We start from the raw sequence: 12,517 nt of genomic DNA, 5'->3' as shown, positions 1-12,517 counted from the left end.
TCAAGAAATGAAAACTAAATTCATGCTCCACATTAATGAATAGGACACAGTTATGCAATTACTAAATCATCAAGTTTTGCACAATCCTTACCCCCAAACAAAGGCAAATATTCTTCACCCTGTGTATGCATATATACACACAAAACACTAGCATATAAGAAGGCAATTCTTTTACATCGTGGTATTTTGTTTTCTCATAGAATATAAGAGCATTGCAATCTCATTCCTCAAAGTGACATTGTTGATCAGCATGGCAGGTTAATCTCGATAGAGTTGTGCAACTAGATTGTTACAAACTAAAATTATTGTTTCTCCAGATTTGTATACATTTCTTATTTAAACTTGCAAGGAAGCTTTACACTTGCAAGTATACTACTGCATATCATAGCACCAGAATAGGGTGCCACCCATCCAGTTTTCACCAGACAGTCTAGGTGCCATTTGACAAGCCCTGATGTCCAGTTATTTTGATCTGGGAGGAAGAGGCAGAGCAGGGGCCTCAGGGGTCCGGTTACCAGCCATTAGGAAAGTGGCAACACTACACCAGAAGCAGGAGTTTCTTTCTTGCCCATGTGTGTTTTTTTGGAAGAATCCTGCTTCTCTCTCTCCCCACAGCCCAAGTGTATTGGTTTGCATTTGAAATAGGTTAGTGGCACTGCAAAAAGAATCTCAATCTTTCCTAGATTGTATACCTAACTATTATTGAGAGAGACTCTAATCAGATAAAGATGTAAATCATATTTCCTTACAAGGCACCTAATAAAGAGTCAACGTAGTCTTTGAGATTTCCAAACAGGTCTACACTCAGATTAGCAGTCCTGCTAGTCACTAAATAAGAGCTCCCTTCTAACAAAAGCACTTTAAAAAAAAAAAAACATTTTATTTTGTGCATAACACTGGATTTTAGTCTAGGTGAATGTAGCTCCCTGATCAGCTTTTCTTAGGTATCCATTAAATTAGTTCAACAATACCATGGAACTACACGAACAGTTTTACTGGTGGGGAGGGGATACCAGGCCACAAAAAGTCTGCACAGGACACCAGTGCAAGACTGATGATAGGGGAGTGATCAGAAGATCCAAAAATTACATGAGAGTTGCAAAGAGGTCAGGGTCATCAAGTTAGCCCATGTTTCATTGCCACCAGATTGGCAAAAGTAGAAATGAGGATAATCTATCTTCTGCATTCCCAGCATAGATTCCCTTACACCAAGTCTTATCATTTTGGTCTTTAAAAAAAAAAACAACAGGGGACCAGCATTTGACTCCTAAAACTCAGATTCTCTCTTTTTCCTTCACTCCTTAGTTAGGCAAAACTCCAGCAGAATAAAGCCTTCATGAATAGGCCCACAGTGAATTTAGTGTAACACTAAAGATCTCTACTCACAATTATTAACTTTTCATTAAAATTACCCAACAGTCCCTTGTGCTCCTCCCTCTCCTACTGTCCAGCAAAATGCCTCAGTTTACTGAAAATTATCTTCTGCATTTCTGTCTGACAAAGGAACTGTGGAAAATCTTTGAGGGTTTTATTGTAAACCCCAGTATCAACAGTGTCAGAGGAGTAATGAAAAAATAAATAAATAAAATAATTTACCTCTGCCACAGTGAAAAATCAGAGAGGGTAGGGAGAAGGTTACTAACTCCTGCTCCTTGTTCTCTCAGAGAAGAGCCCTTACATCCATAAAGCCACTTTATCAACCCTTTACTAGATGTACAGCATTCTGTACTTTTCATTGAACACAAATGGTTACAGCTCTGCTGCTTTCTGGAAAGTCTCTCATTTACACACAAAGCAGGCAGAACAGCTTCTAACCAGCACATTGCCTTAAGCAAATAGCGTGTTAAAGCACAGATTTTAAGTGTATGTAATTAAATAATGATGCTGCTTCAGCAGCAAGTGCTGCAAACAATCCCCTCTGCAAACTTTAAATCAACAATTTTAAGATACGATGCAGCGATTGCTAGACATGTTCATACCACTAACACACTTGGCATAACCTAATAAAAAGAAAAAGAGGTCCTTCCAACATACTTAAGATAAGTTAGAATGAGAATTGAAAAAACAAAAACTCCTACATCTGTAGTGAGTAGAAAAATCCCTCAAGTAACAGGCAATTCTAGGAAATTTCACATTGCATAATCACTTCAGCGCAAATCATTAGATTGTGGACTTTTTTTCCTCATGCATTATAGTTATTCCAAATAGCTTTTGACCACATTGTTACTGAATATGTGCTTACTTTCTCATTTTTACCATATAATTATAAAATAGATTAACTGAAATATAAATATTGTACTTACATTTCAGTGTGAGCCTTGTCTGAAGCCGGAGCTCCTGGCGGCGGGGCTGAAGCCTGAGCCCTGCTGCTCAGAGCTGAAGTGTGTAACTTAACTTTGTGGGGCCCCCTTGTGGCATGGGGACCCAGGCAATTTCCCTGTTTGCCACCCCAAATGCTGGCCCTGAACTTGCAATCCCCCTAAATCTGTCCCGCAACCCTCCCTGGGGATCGCAACCTCCATGTTGAGAAACTGATCTAGATGAGTTGAGTACCCCCTGGAAGACCTCCGCGTACCCCCAGGGCTCTGTGTACCCCTGGTTGAGAACCACTGAGCAGGCAAGAAGGAAAAAAATGCTTGGAAACCAGACACCTTGGAAGACCAAGAATGCTGCTGTTAGTCTTTGCACAAAGGAATGTAAAGCAGGAGGCCATAGGGAACAATGCAAATTTGTACCATACTGAATCCAGAACCATGAATATGGTATTCTTTAATGCAGCAGAAAAATCACTAGTTTGCAATATAGTTCTGAGTGGACTTAATCCTTTAGTTCTGAGCACCTACTTCTTTTTCCAATGATCAGAAGCCACAAAAGAATGAACCCAACCAAATACATTACAAAACATCCTAGAATAAAATTAAAGCAAGTTGATGGGGGAAATTGCAGTGCTAATGCCAGTGTTGAACCTGTTCTAAAGACTGGAGTCACCTTTCAGTTACTAGATGCCCTTGAAGGGTCCAATCTGATACTTACTCATTTCAATGAAAGCAGAAGTGAGTATGCTCATTCAACCCCCGCAAAAAATGTAAATGCATATTCTTTCCTGACAGTTGTATGTCCAAAAAAGGGGTAGCTTTATGAAAATAGGAATTACAGAATGACTGATCCCATTGGTTCATCTAATCCGCAATCCTGTCTCCTGGAAGGAGCCATTAGTCAATTTTGCAGTAATTTACATTGGTGAAATAGAGGATGAAAGGGTATGACATTACTACATTGACCAGCCTGGCAAACTACTACTTTTGTTTGTTTGTTGAAAAACCAAAGCAAAGCAAAAAATCGAAGTGATTTTAATTGGGCGGGGGGGGGGGGGGGGAAGGGAGCCCTCTCTGTAGAGGAAAGTAACTTCAGTAGTTTATCCCGTAAAAAAACAAACAAACTCAAGTGTTTCAGTACTCTGTGTCCTTCTCAATAATCTCACCCACACACATGCACGCACACACACACAAATGTTCTCTCATATCTAATTAGCCACAAAAACAGTGTTACAAAACAAATCCAAACAATCTTTCTTAAGCCCCAATTTAAGAGACCATGAGTTGAATTAATTGAAACCTTTTATCATGTAAGATGTATCCTCTAGTTCATACAGGAATTAATTCAGGGAAATTCTATGGTGTATGTTACACTGGAAGTCAGACTAGATGATCACAGTGGCCACTTCTGGCTTTATAATCTATGAATAAGCGTTAACACATTCTTAAGCACAGAACACGTTAACTGTTATAACTTATTAAGTTTAATAGCAATCAAAGATATTTAATTCCACTGAATTTGTTCCCATTAAGTCTTACCTGTCATTCTGAGGCAAGTGGAATGATTGAACAGGTCTGTTTTTATTTTTTCTAGTGTTAGAAGAGAGGCAAAATAAAAGGGCCATATAGTACCACTGATACACACTAACACTTGCCCAGTAATTTAAACTGTTGATTCTGCCTCTCCTCACCTCCAAACCACCAAAACTTAAATGGCACAATCCGGCCTTTAGTACTGACCTGTTACTGTCTTGATTTTGGCTGAAATCTTAGTAAGAAGCTCTGCTGATTTTGTTCTTCTGGTTCAAGTTAATATGGTTGTTGATGATCTCAAGTACACACAGTTCTACTTTTATATTAAGACACTGCCTTTGTGTCTTCTAAGTCGATACTACACAGCAAAACAGTGTTGAAAGGTTCTTTCCAAAGATTATGAGAATTATTTCTGTTACCAATTCTAGTGACTCATACAGTTAGTAACATGTGAGAGGAATTTAACTCTATCCTCCTCAAAACACCAAACTTGAAAGTAAAGCATTTGAGGTGTTATTCAAAAATATTGTTCTAAGATGGTAATGGGGACAAATCCTGCAAATTTGCCTTGGAAAGAATATCAGAGTCACTTCTGAGGAGTATATTAAGTAAAAAGGGCTTTTGGTGGTTTCAAGTAATTTCAAAAAAGGAAAAATTATGAAGGTGCAAAAAAATAAGCATCCTTCTGGAACATTAGAAAAACTTCCAAACAAAGCACAATTATGTTTTGATCAAACAAATTAAATGTCTTACTACAGGCAATATTTAAGTAAAACATTTTTAGAGAAGAAGTGAAGGCAGATATACATACAACCACCAGTATGCCTAATCACAAGATGGTGCACATCCAAAAAACTGCTGCTCCCCATGCTACCTCTTTATGTCTTGTTTCCAACACCTCAAATGCCAGAATGGTTTACACCGGGGATCGGCAACTTTTGGCACGTGGCCCGCCAGAGTAAGCCCCCTGGCCAGTTTATTTACCTGCCGCATCCGCAGGTTCGGCCAATCGCAGCTCCCACTGGCTGCGGTTCGATAGGGTGTTTAACAGATTTACATATAGAGGGTAAAAGGAAAGTGTATGATTCTAGAATTATCTTCAATAGCCTTTGAGACCCCCAATCCTGCAGGTGCTCCACACATAGGGGGCTGGGGGCAGGAAGAGCGAGAGAGAGAACACACCATATCAATGGAGAGCAGCTTCCAGTATTGTCATGGAGCCTGACATGGTAAGTGACTCAATCCGTTCCATTTTAGCTATACCAGTACAAAGTCCAGCATGGGTGCAGTTATACCAGTATAATTATTCCCATACTGAAAGGGGAATAAGCTGTGTAGCCAAGCCTTAGTTGGGTGATTAGGGAGAAGTAATAAAAACAATTAAAACATATCCTTTTGTTTAGGCATTAAGGGCCTGATACTCAGATGTCAAGCATCTGAACTCTTACAGCTTAATCCTGAACAGTGTTGAGCACCTGTAACTTGACCAGGACCTAATAAAAGCACCTCTGGAAATTCAAGAACATTGTTTACATTTCCATGGTTTAAAGCACACCACTTACATGAAGCTCCTGTGCACTGCTTTTACCCCACCCTCCAATAATACACATTTTGTATAGAGATGTTTACTTCATAATAGCTACTTTGGAGTTATGGCTACCTCAACAAATGTGTATGAGATATTCGTTAGTCACAGATTATTAGAGCATATTTATTAAGTCCTATATTTGATGACTAACATAGTACAATGTAATAATTCTATATACTATATCAGTTCAAACTTTTAGTCTTGTGCAGTGTTTTAGCTTTGCTTGGCACAGACTTTCATGGGAGTCAAGCAATTAAAACTCCAAAACACCATTCAAAACTTGAGGAACATGATTTCAGGGGGAAAAAAAACAAAAAACACCACATCATACGGGTTCACAGAAACTAACCTTCTTTCGATCCAAACCCTTGCTATAGATAAAAATAGCTGCAAGGAAGCAATTGCACAGCCTCACTTTCTCCAAGATAGATTCTGGTTAAAATTTAAATAAAGAGACCTAGAAAATTAAACACAAAAAAGCTAGTTTAAAATAACGTTAAAGGAATTGACTTAAACCCACAAAATTCTTTGAAGTCTCCTATTAAGAAGATCCCTCTGCCAATCATCCTTATGTATTATGAGTGAAAAAATGACAATTCATATGGAATTATTGTTAGGAAGGAATGTGAGATTTAACTGAATTTAAGCTGCTTGCAATATAACTCAGTGCACACAGAAAACTTCAAAAGGATTCTAAGTGTATTTATTATAATGTTTGTACTAATGGGGCAGAGGTTATCACATGTAGTACTCAAAATAATTACAAGCTTCTTGAACCTAATAGAAACTTTTAGGAACTTAAAATACAGACAATAAATTTAGTATTATTGAATATCAAGCTGGATAAGCTGAAGACTTGGAATAAGCCCCAACAACCAGTTAAAACTTCTCATTCACACCATTTATTCCTAGGTGTGTGTAGAGAGAGAGAGAGAGAGAGCGCCCATGAGAGAGAGAGAGAGATCTTATACAAAGCAACACTCACACAAATCTCAGACCTTGAAGTACCTGGGCTCAGTGGGGCAAATTAAGAAGAGAATGTGGTTCCAACACTGAATTGGATGTCTTTAAACTCACTAAAGGTCTATCTTAATGTTACATCAGGGATTAGGTGCATGAACCATATTTCATGCAGTGCTGTGTAGTATACTTGGTAAATTTCCTTAAAAGCAACTAAGTTTTATGGAATACCAGTCCACGTAGGAAAGGAACAGCTGGTTCACAGCCAACAGGTTAACATCTACATTGTTGAGGACATTGTCTAGGGTGTGTATATATATACAGACACCTTATATCTTCCAAAAAAAGCATACTTAAAAAGATCTGAATTAATTGACTGTGGTTGCACTAAGCATTGCTTCAAAGAAGGCACATTTATAAACTTATCAGGTTCATAACAGCCTCAGAAAAGAAGATACAAAACATACTTAAAATAACTTGTTTGAGAGATTTGTAGCATATGATGGTACTGTTTTACTTTTAGTCACTCACTAAATATACCAGTTAACAAAAATCAAGATGAGAATCAGAGCTTTAAAGTTTAGGTGCAAACTCTCACATAGTTTAAGTATTCAGGCCCAGCACTTGGGTTTGAACCCATCTCAATGCAAAAACAAACACTACTCAAATCTAAATATTCCTATCTGGAAGACAAAAATTAGCTTCTAAATCCAAATTTAGGCAAAAAGTTGCTGAGCTTCTGCAGCTTTCATTCACTTCAACTCATGAATGACAAAAACAAAATACAGTAGAACCTCAGAGTTATGAACACCTCAGGAAGGGAGTTTTTAACTCTGAAATGTTCATAACTCTGAACAATTGTTATGGTTGCTCTTTCAAAAGTTTACAACTAAACATTGACTTAATACAGTTTTGAAACTTTATATGCAGAAGAAAAATGCTGCTTTTTTTTTTTTTTTTTTAGTAGTTTACATTTAACACAATACTGTACTATATTTGCTTTTGCTTTTTTTCGGTCTCTGCTGCTGCCTGATTGTGTACTTCTGATTCCAGATGAGGTGTGTGGTTGACTGGTCAGTTCATAACTCTGGTGTTTGTACTGTGAGGTTCTACCGTAGATCCTAATTATGGTCCATGCATTTCCATAGCTTACCTGCTGAAAAAGCAAGAAAATCCCTACAAAACACCTCACTCCAGATTCTATGCAGAAATACTACGAGACCAACTAACTGCACAACAATGATCCCAGGGAGAAGAACTGCAAAAACCAAAAACGGAACTGAGGTTTGAGGAACTCCATGGGGAGTGAGGCCAAAATACTACAGTACATGTGCTACCATGGCAAGTCACAATCTCTTTTCGTATCATTGATTTTTAAAGCACAACTCCCCTTGGAAATTAATAGGGATTTCTGCTCAAGACCTGAAGTAACACAGTACAGAAAACAATAAAACATTTATAAACATTTATACAAATAGCTAAGCAGTGGTGGCTGTCTTCACCTCAGATTACAAGAAACCTGAAAGTTTTCTATACATTTCCACACACTGCGGTCTTTACTGCAGATTCTACCATGTGTGAAGCAGCTCACTGCTCCATACTTCCCCACTCCCCCCACACAGTATCTAGTTTTATGATCTCTGCAATGAGTTTGTTATCCATAGCCATTAACAGTTACTACAGTTTCATGCAAGTAGAATCCTACACAAGCTGCAGAACTGGAGTCCTAAGTAGCTCAATTCTGTAACAAATGTTTGAAGATCAAAGAACTTTCTCTACCTTTTTACTGCCAAAGAGTGCATATGGCCTTATGTATAGATGAGAAAGTATCTACATACAAATATAAAAGCATGCTTATACATGTTCACAAATTTTTAGTAGTATGTAGAAAAATAAACCTACCACCTCATAAAACCAAATTCTTTGGGGTAAAATAGCCCCTCACACTCACATTAAATTAGATCCATAGCCATTCCCACATCACAAAGGTGTCCCCGTTGAAGTGCCAGCATTCCATGGAATGCCACCGGCAGAGAGTAAGAATTTAGCAATATTTCACACTTACTGTGCATAGTGGTTTTCCTCTTCAAAGAACTTCAAAAACATTAAAGTTAATTCACACAACTATCTATTACAGGTTAATTAACACTAGCTCTGTTTTGAAGTCTATACATAATCTGCTGTGTTTAATTTCAGAATCCTGTGTGCAAATACTGTGTGCTCTTTCATCTCCTTGGTATTTCAATTTTATAAAACTTGAGGCAGCATTGTGTAGTGACTGAGGTACAGGACTGAGAATCAGAAGTTCCTTGGGCTTGATTCTTCTTCCGCTTATATCAGCATAAAGCCCCGGTCCTACAGATACTTTCACAGAGTGATTTTGAACTCAATGGGTATGTCTGCACTGCAGCTGGGAGCGAGCCTCCCAGCCCAAATAGGCACACTGGCACTGGCAGTACTCAAACTAGCATGCTAAAAATAGCAGCATGGAGTTGCTGCACCCTGGGAGGCTCAAGCTAATCACCTAACACAGACCTAGGGGGTTGGGTAGCTAGCCCAATCCTCTGCTAGTGTGGACCTTGTAGCCCTGTTACTTTCAGTGCGCTAGCACAAATCTGTCTAAGCAGGCCGGGAGGCTGACTCCGAGTTGCAGTGTGCAGACATGCAATGGGACTACTTGAGTGAGTAAAATTACTCATGTTGTAGAGAGTGAAATTTTCAAAGCAGCCTAAGAGAGAGAGGCACCCTGGGAGTTGGGCACCTAACTCCCTTGAACTCTTTCGACAATCCCAGCCTGTTTGCAGGATTGTGAAATAAGCAGTTAATGGAGTAACACATGTGCCAGAAGAATCAGGGCACTACAGTGTAATCCTGGCTTTGCCACTGACTCACTCTGTAGCCTTGAGCAAGTCACTTCACCTCACTGCCTTTCTGAGGTGTGATACAAGGATAAATTAGTTATAAATTAGTCTATATGCATCCGAAGAAGTGGGCAGTAGCCCACGAAAGCTTATGCTCTAATAAACGTGTTAGTCTCTAAGGTGCCACAAGTATTCCTGTTCTTTTTGCGGATACAGACTAACACGGCTGCTACTCTGAAACCTGAAATTAGTTACTGTTTGTAGAATGCTTTGAAAATGTGAAGTCCTATTCGTTTCCCCCCTATTATCCTTACCTATCTTTAGTACTGTAAACTTGACCCTGCAAACCCTGCCAGATATGTGAATCCTGCAAAATCCGTCGTGATTTTCCACAAAACCCTCTGCAGTGAGCACACACAGCCACCAATAGTTGTACCGCTTTAGGTATGTCGGGGTGTAGTTCAAGCCGTACAAAGCCCCTGTCAGTCAGCAGGCTGGGAAAGAGCTGTGTGTATGTGTATGGGGAAACCCAACCTACCCTGTAGCGCAGCCTCGGCTAAACTCGTGTGAATCTTCTCATTAACCTCTAGATGACTCAACCTTCCCTCCGTGTCATGTGAGGGGAGGAGCTGCTGGAGTTCCCTCCAGGGGGCTTTCTCCGGAGCAGATGGGGCCAGTTCACCACACGGTATCTGTTGTTGTTCGCCGCTGTTTTGGGATGGCCAGACGAGCCGCTCGCAATCTCCCCGGCAGGATCTGTCCCTTACCGCTTGGCAGGCAGCGGCATCCCCACCCCAGCCCCAAGCAAAGCTCCGCTCCCAGTTCAGGTTCCCGAAACTCCCATGGAACTGGTCAGAGTTGAGGAGAAACCAGGCGCTAGCACCTCACCTCGTACCTTCCCGCTCCTCCTGGGCTCCCTGCATTGGCGGCTCGGCGCTGCAGCCAGGGCAGGGATGCGGCGGCGGCGGCCCGAACTCCAGCTCGCAGAGAAGAGGTTGCAGCCCCCGGCAGGGGCCGGAGAGCCCCAGAGCGCTCAGGGATTGAGCGAGGGCCACTTTCCCCGGCTCCCTCAGCAGGCCGTGGGGAAGAAGAAGGAGGCGACACAACGCAGCGCCCGGCCGTGCTGGCCTCCAGGAACTTCGAGCTGCCGCAAAGCGGCTGTCAGGAGAGGCTGGGCACCAAAATCCCCCCCACAGGCCAGGGAAGTCCGAGAACTTCACACGCCAGGCGTTCTCCGGCGCAGTTCTACCCTCAGTTCAAGGACAGAGTCCCGCCCCTTGGCTCCTGTGTTCAACAACACCCTCCCTCCCACCCACACACACACACACACACACCCACACACACACACACACGCCCGTCTCTCTCACACACATTCACGCATCCTCCCTCTACCCTTTTCTCTTTCATTTCCCCCTCCCCTTCTTATTTTAGATCTCGTTTCTCTCTCCCTTTTCCCCCTCGCACCCTCCTCATTCTCTGTTTCTCCCTGACCCCTTTCTTTTTCTTCCTCCTTGTCCCCCCGTCTCTCATTCTCTCTTCCTGTCTGCTTCACACTCTCCCTACAGAGATTCCCTGGGGGTAATGACGGATGAACCAACGAACAAAACCATCCATCTCCAGATGTCCCCAGCTAAATCCAGGGAGTTATCTCAGCTAGAGATGTACCTGATCCCTTGCTCCAGCCTGCTCTTCTCTCCTTCTCCTACCCCAGTTTCCCAAAGTTTGGATCTGAACTTCTCTGTTTCAGTCATATTCTAGAATGGGCCTGAATTGCTCGCTGATAAATACACCACCTGAGCTTAGGAAAGTAGATCAGCAATTAACTTGGCAGTTTAGGGCTCATCTCTAATCACAATCTTTCTATGATACATAGAGTGAGGGTCCTGTTCTCTGTACTACAATACATCATGCCTACTTCTCCACTACACCCCATCCCATTTTCCATGTTACAGTCGAGGAAACATTGCATATAAATGTGCATTGATATATTGTTCAAAGCAGATAAGAAAAAAGACAAGCAAAATCTACAGATAAGACAAATTACACAGTGTTGCCAACCACAAGCATCCAAAAAAATCACAAGTCAGGCACCCCAAAAAATGATGAATCATTAAAGTGAATGGGACTTGAATAACATGAGCAGGATTTGGCCCTATTTGACAAATTTATCCAGTCTGAAGCAAGAAGTGAAAAAAAATAAATTAACAGTTGACACCAAATGTGTCAGATTTTGGGGAAAGAAGGAATATCAAATAACAGAAAATATGCTAGAACAGTCCCTCTTGCTCAGGACAAATTGGAGGAAAGTACAGATAAATCAAACAAAATTTAACAAAGACAAGTGCAAGTAGATGGAAAGCTCTTTGGGGCAGAGGCTTTTTATTATGCATTTGTACAGTGCTCTGATCTATTATTGAGGTTCCTAAACACTACTGCAATACAAATAATTACATGAACAAAGAAAATAAAAATCACAAATGCAAATGCAAAATAAGAAGCCAATGCTGGACAATATTACTGCAGAAAAAGACCTGTATGGAAGAGCTGATGGGAAAAATTATGATTCCATATGAGGACACTTTAAAAAGCTAATGCAATCTTGCAATATTAATCTTGGGATATCAAAAGTAAATGTATATCTATGAGAAACAAACATGCCAAAAATGTCAAAAAAAGCAGTTCACCACATAATGTATCCTGAGACAATGGAAACATTTAAAAGATATTACAGAATAATCAGTTGAGGCCTCTGGTCTATGGTTAGATTTTCCACTTTAAACCTAACATTTTGTGATGAGATTTAATTTCTCAGATATTTCAAAAGCACTGTAGCCAGAAATGTGATATAGACATGGATAGCCAGGCCCAATTTTTAAAAGAGATGTTTTTAACCCCATGATTTATTCTTCAGTTTGGGATCTTAAAAATAAAGTTTGGACTCAGCTTAAGACACATTATGGGAAAGTTCTAGTATAAGGATAAAAATGAAAACAGTCCATTTTAAAGGCAGGAAGTCCTCAAAGTACTCTAAAACATTTCCTTTTAAACATCAGGGATAGTTAAACTGGAAAAAATAGCTATCAAGAAGACATATGTTATTATTCCTAAAAAATATATAATAATACTTTTGTAATTTATTTTGATTTATTACTCATTTCTTAAAATTATGGGCTAAATTTTGAGCCTTTTCTCAATGCTCTGAATATGCAGGAAGAACCTCTTATTCCTGATGGTGGAGGAATTTGCTCCAGCCCTTTATA

The 12,517-nt window shown here is 40.3% G+C and overlaps 1 protein-coding gene across 3 annotated transcripts in view; it reads right to left on the bottom strand.

The window, feature by feature from the left end:
• ARHGEF3 (Rho guanine nucleotide exchange factor 3) overlaps positions 1-10,406 on the bottom strand; it is a 268,433-nt gene extending 258,027 nt beyond the window's left edge. The window contains exon 1 of one of the 3 annotated variants that reach the window (XM_034776302.1): positions 10,153-10,406. Coding sequence is in view for 1 of the 3 variants with exons in the window: in XM_034776298.1 (XP_034632189.1) it covers positions 10,146-10,180 (35 nt within the window). In the remaining 2 variants the exon portion in view is untranslated. Of the gene's footprint in view, positions 1-9,795; positions 10,038-10,145 lie in introns of those variants that run through there. The other 2 variants (XM_034776298.1, XM_034776299.1) reach the window with 2 other exon arrangements.
• Positions 10,407-12,517: the final 2,111 nt, after the last annotated feature.

This window comes from Trachemys scripta, chromosome 7, assembly GCF_013100865.1.
Source record: "Trachemys scripta elegans isolate TJP31775 chromosome 7, CAS_Tse_1.0, whole genome shotgun sequence".
NCBI lineage: Eukaryota > Metazoa > Chordata > Testudines > Emydidae > Trachemys > Trachemys scripta.
The sequence above is the reverse complement of the archived record's forward strand: the minus strand, read 5'-3'. Positions and strand labels throughout refer to the sequence as shown.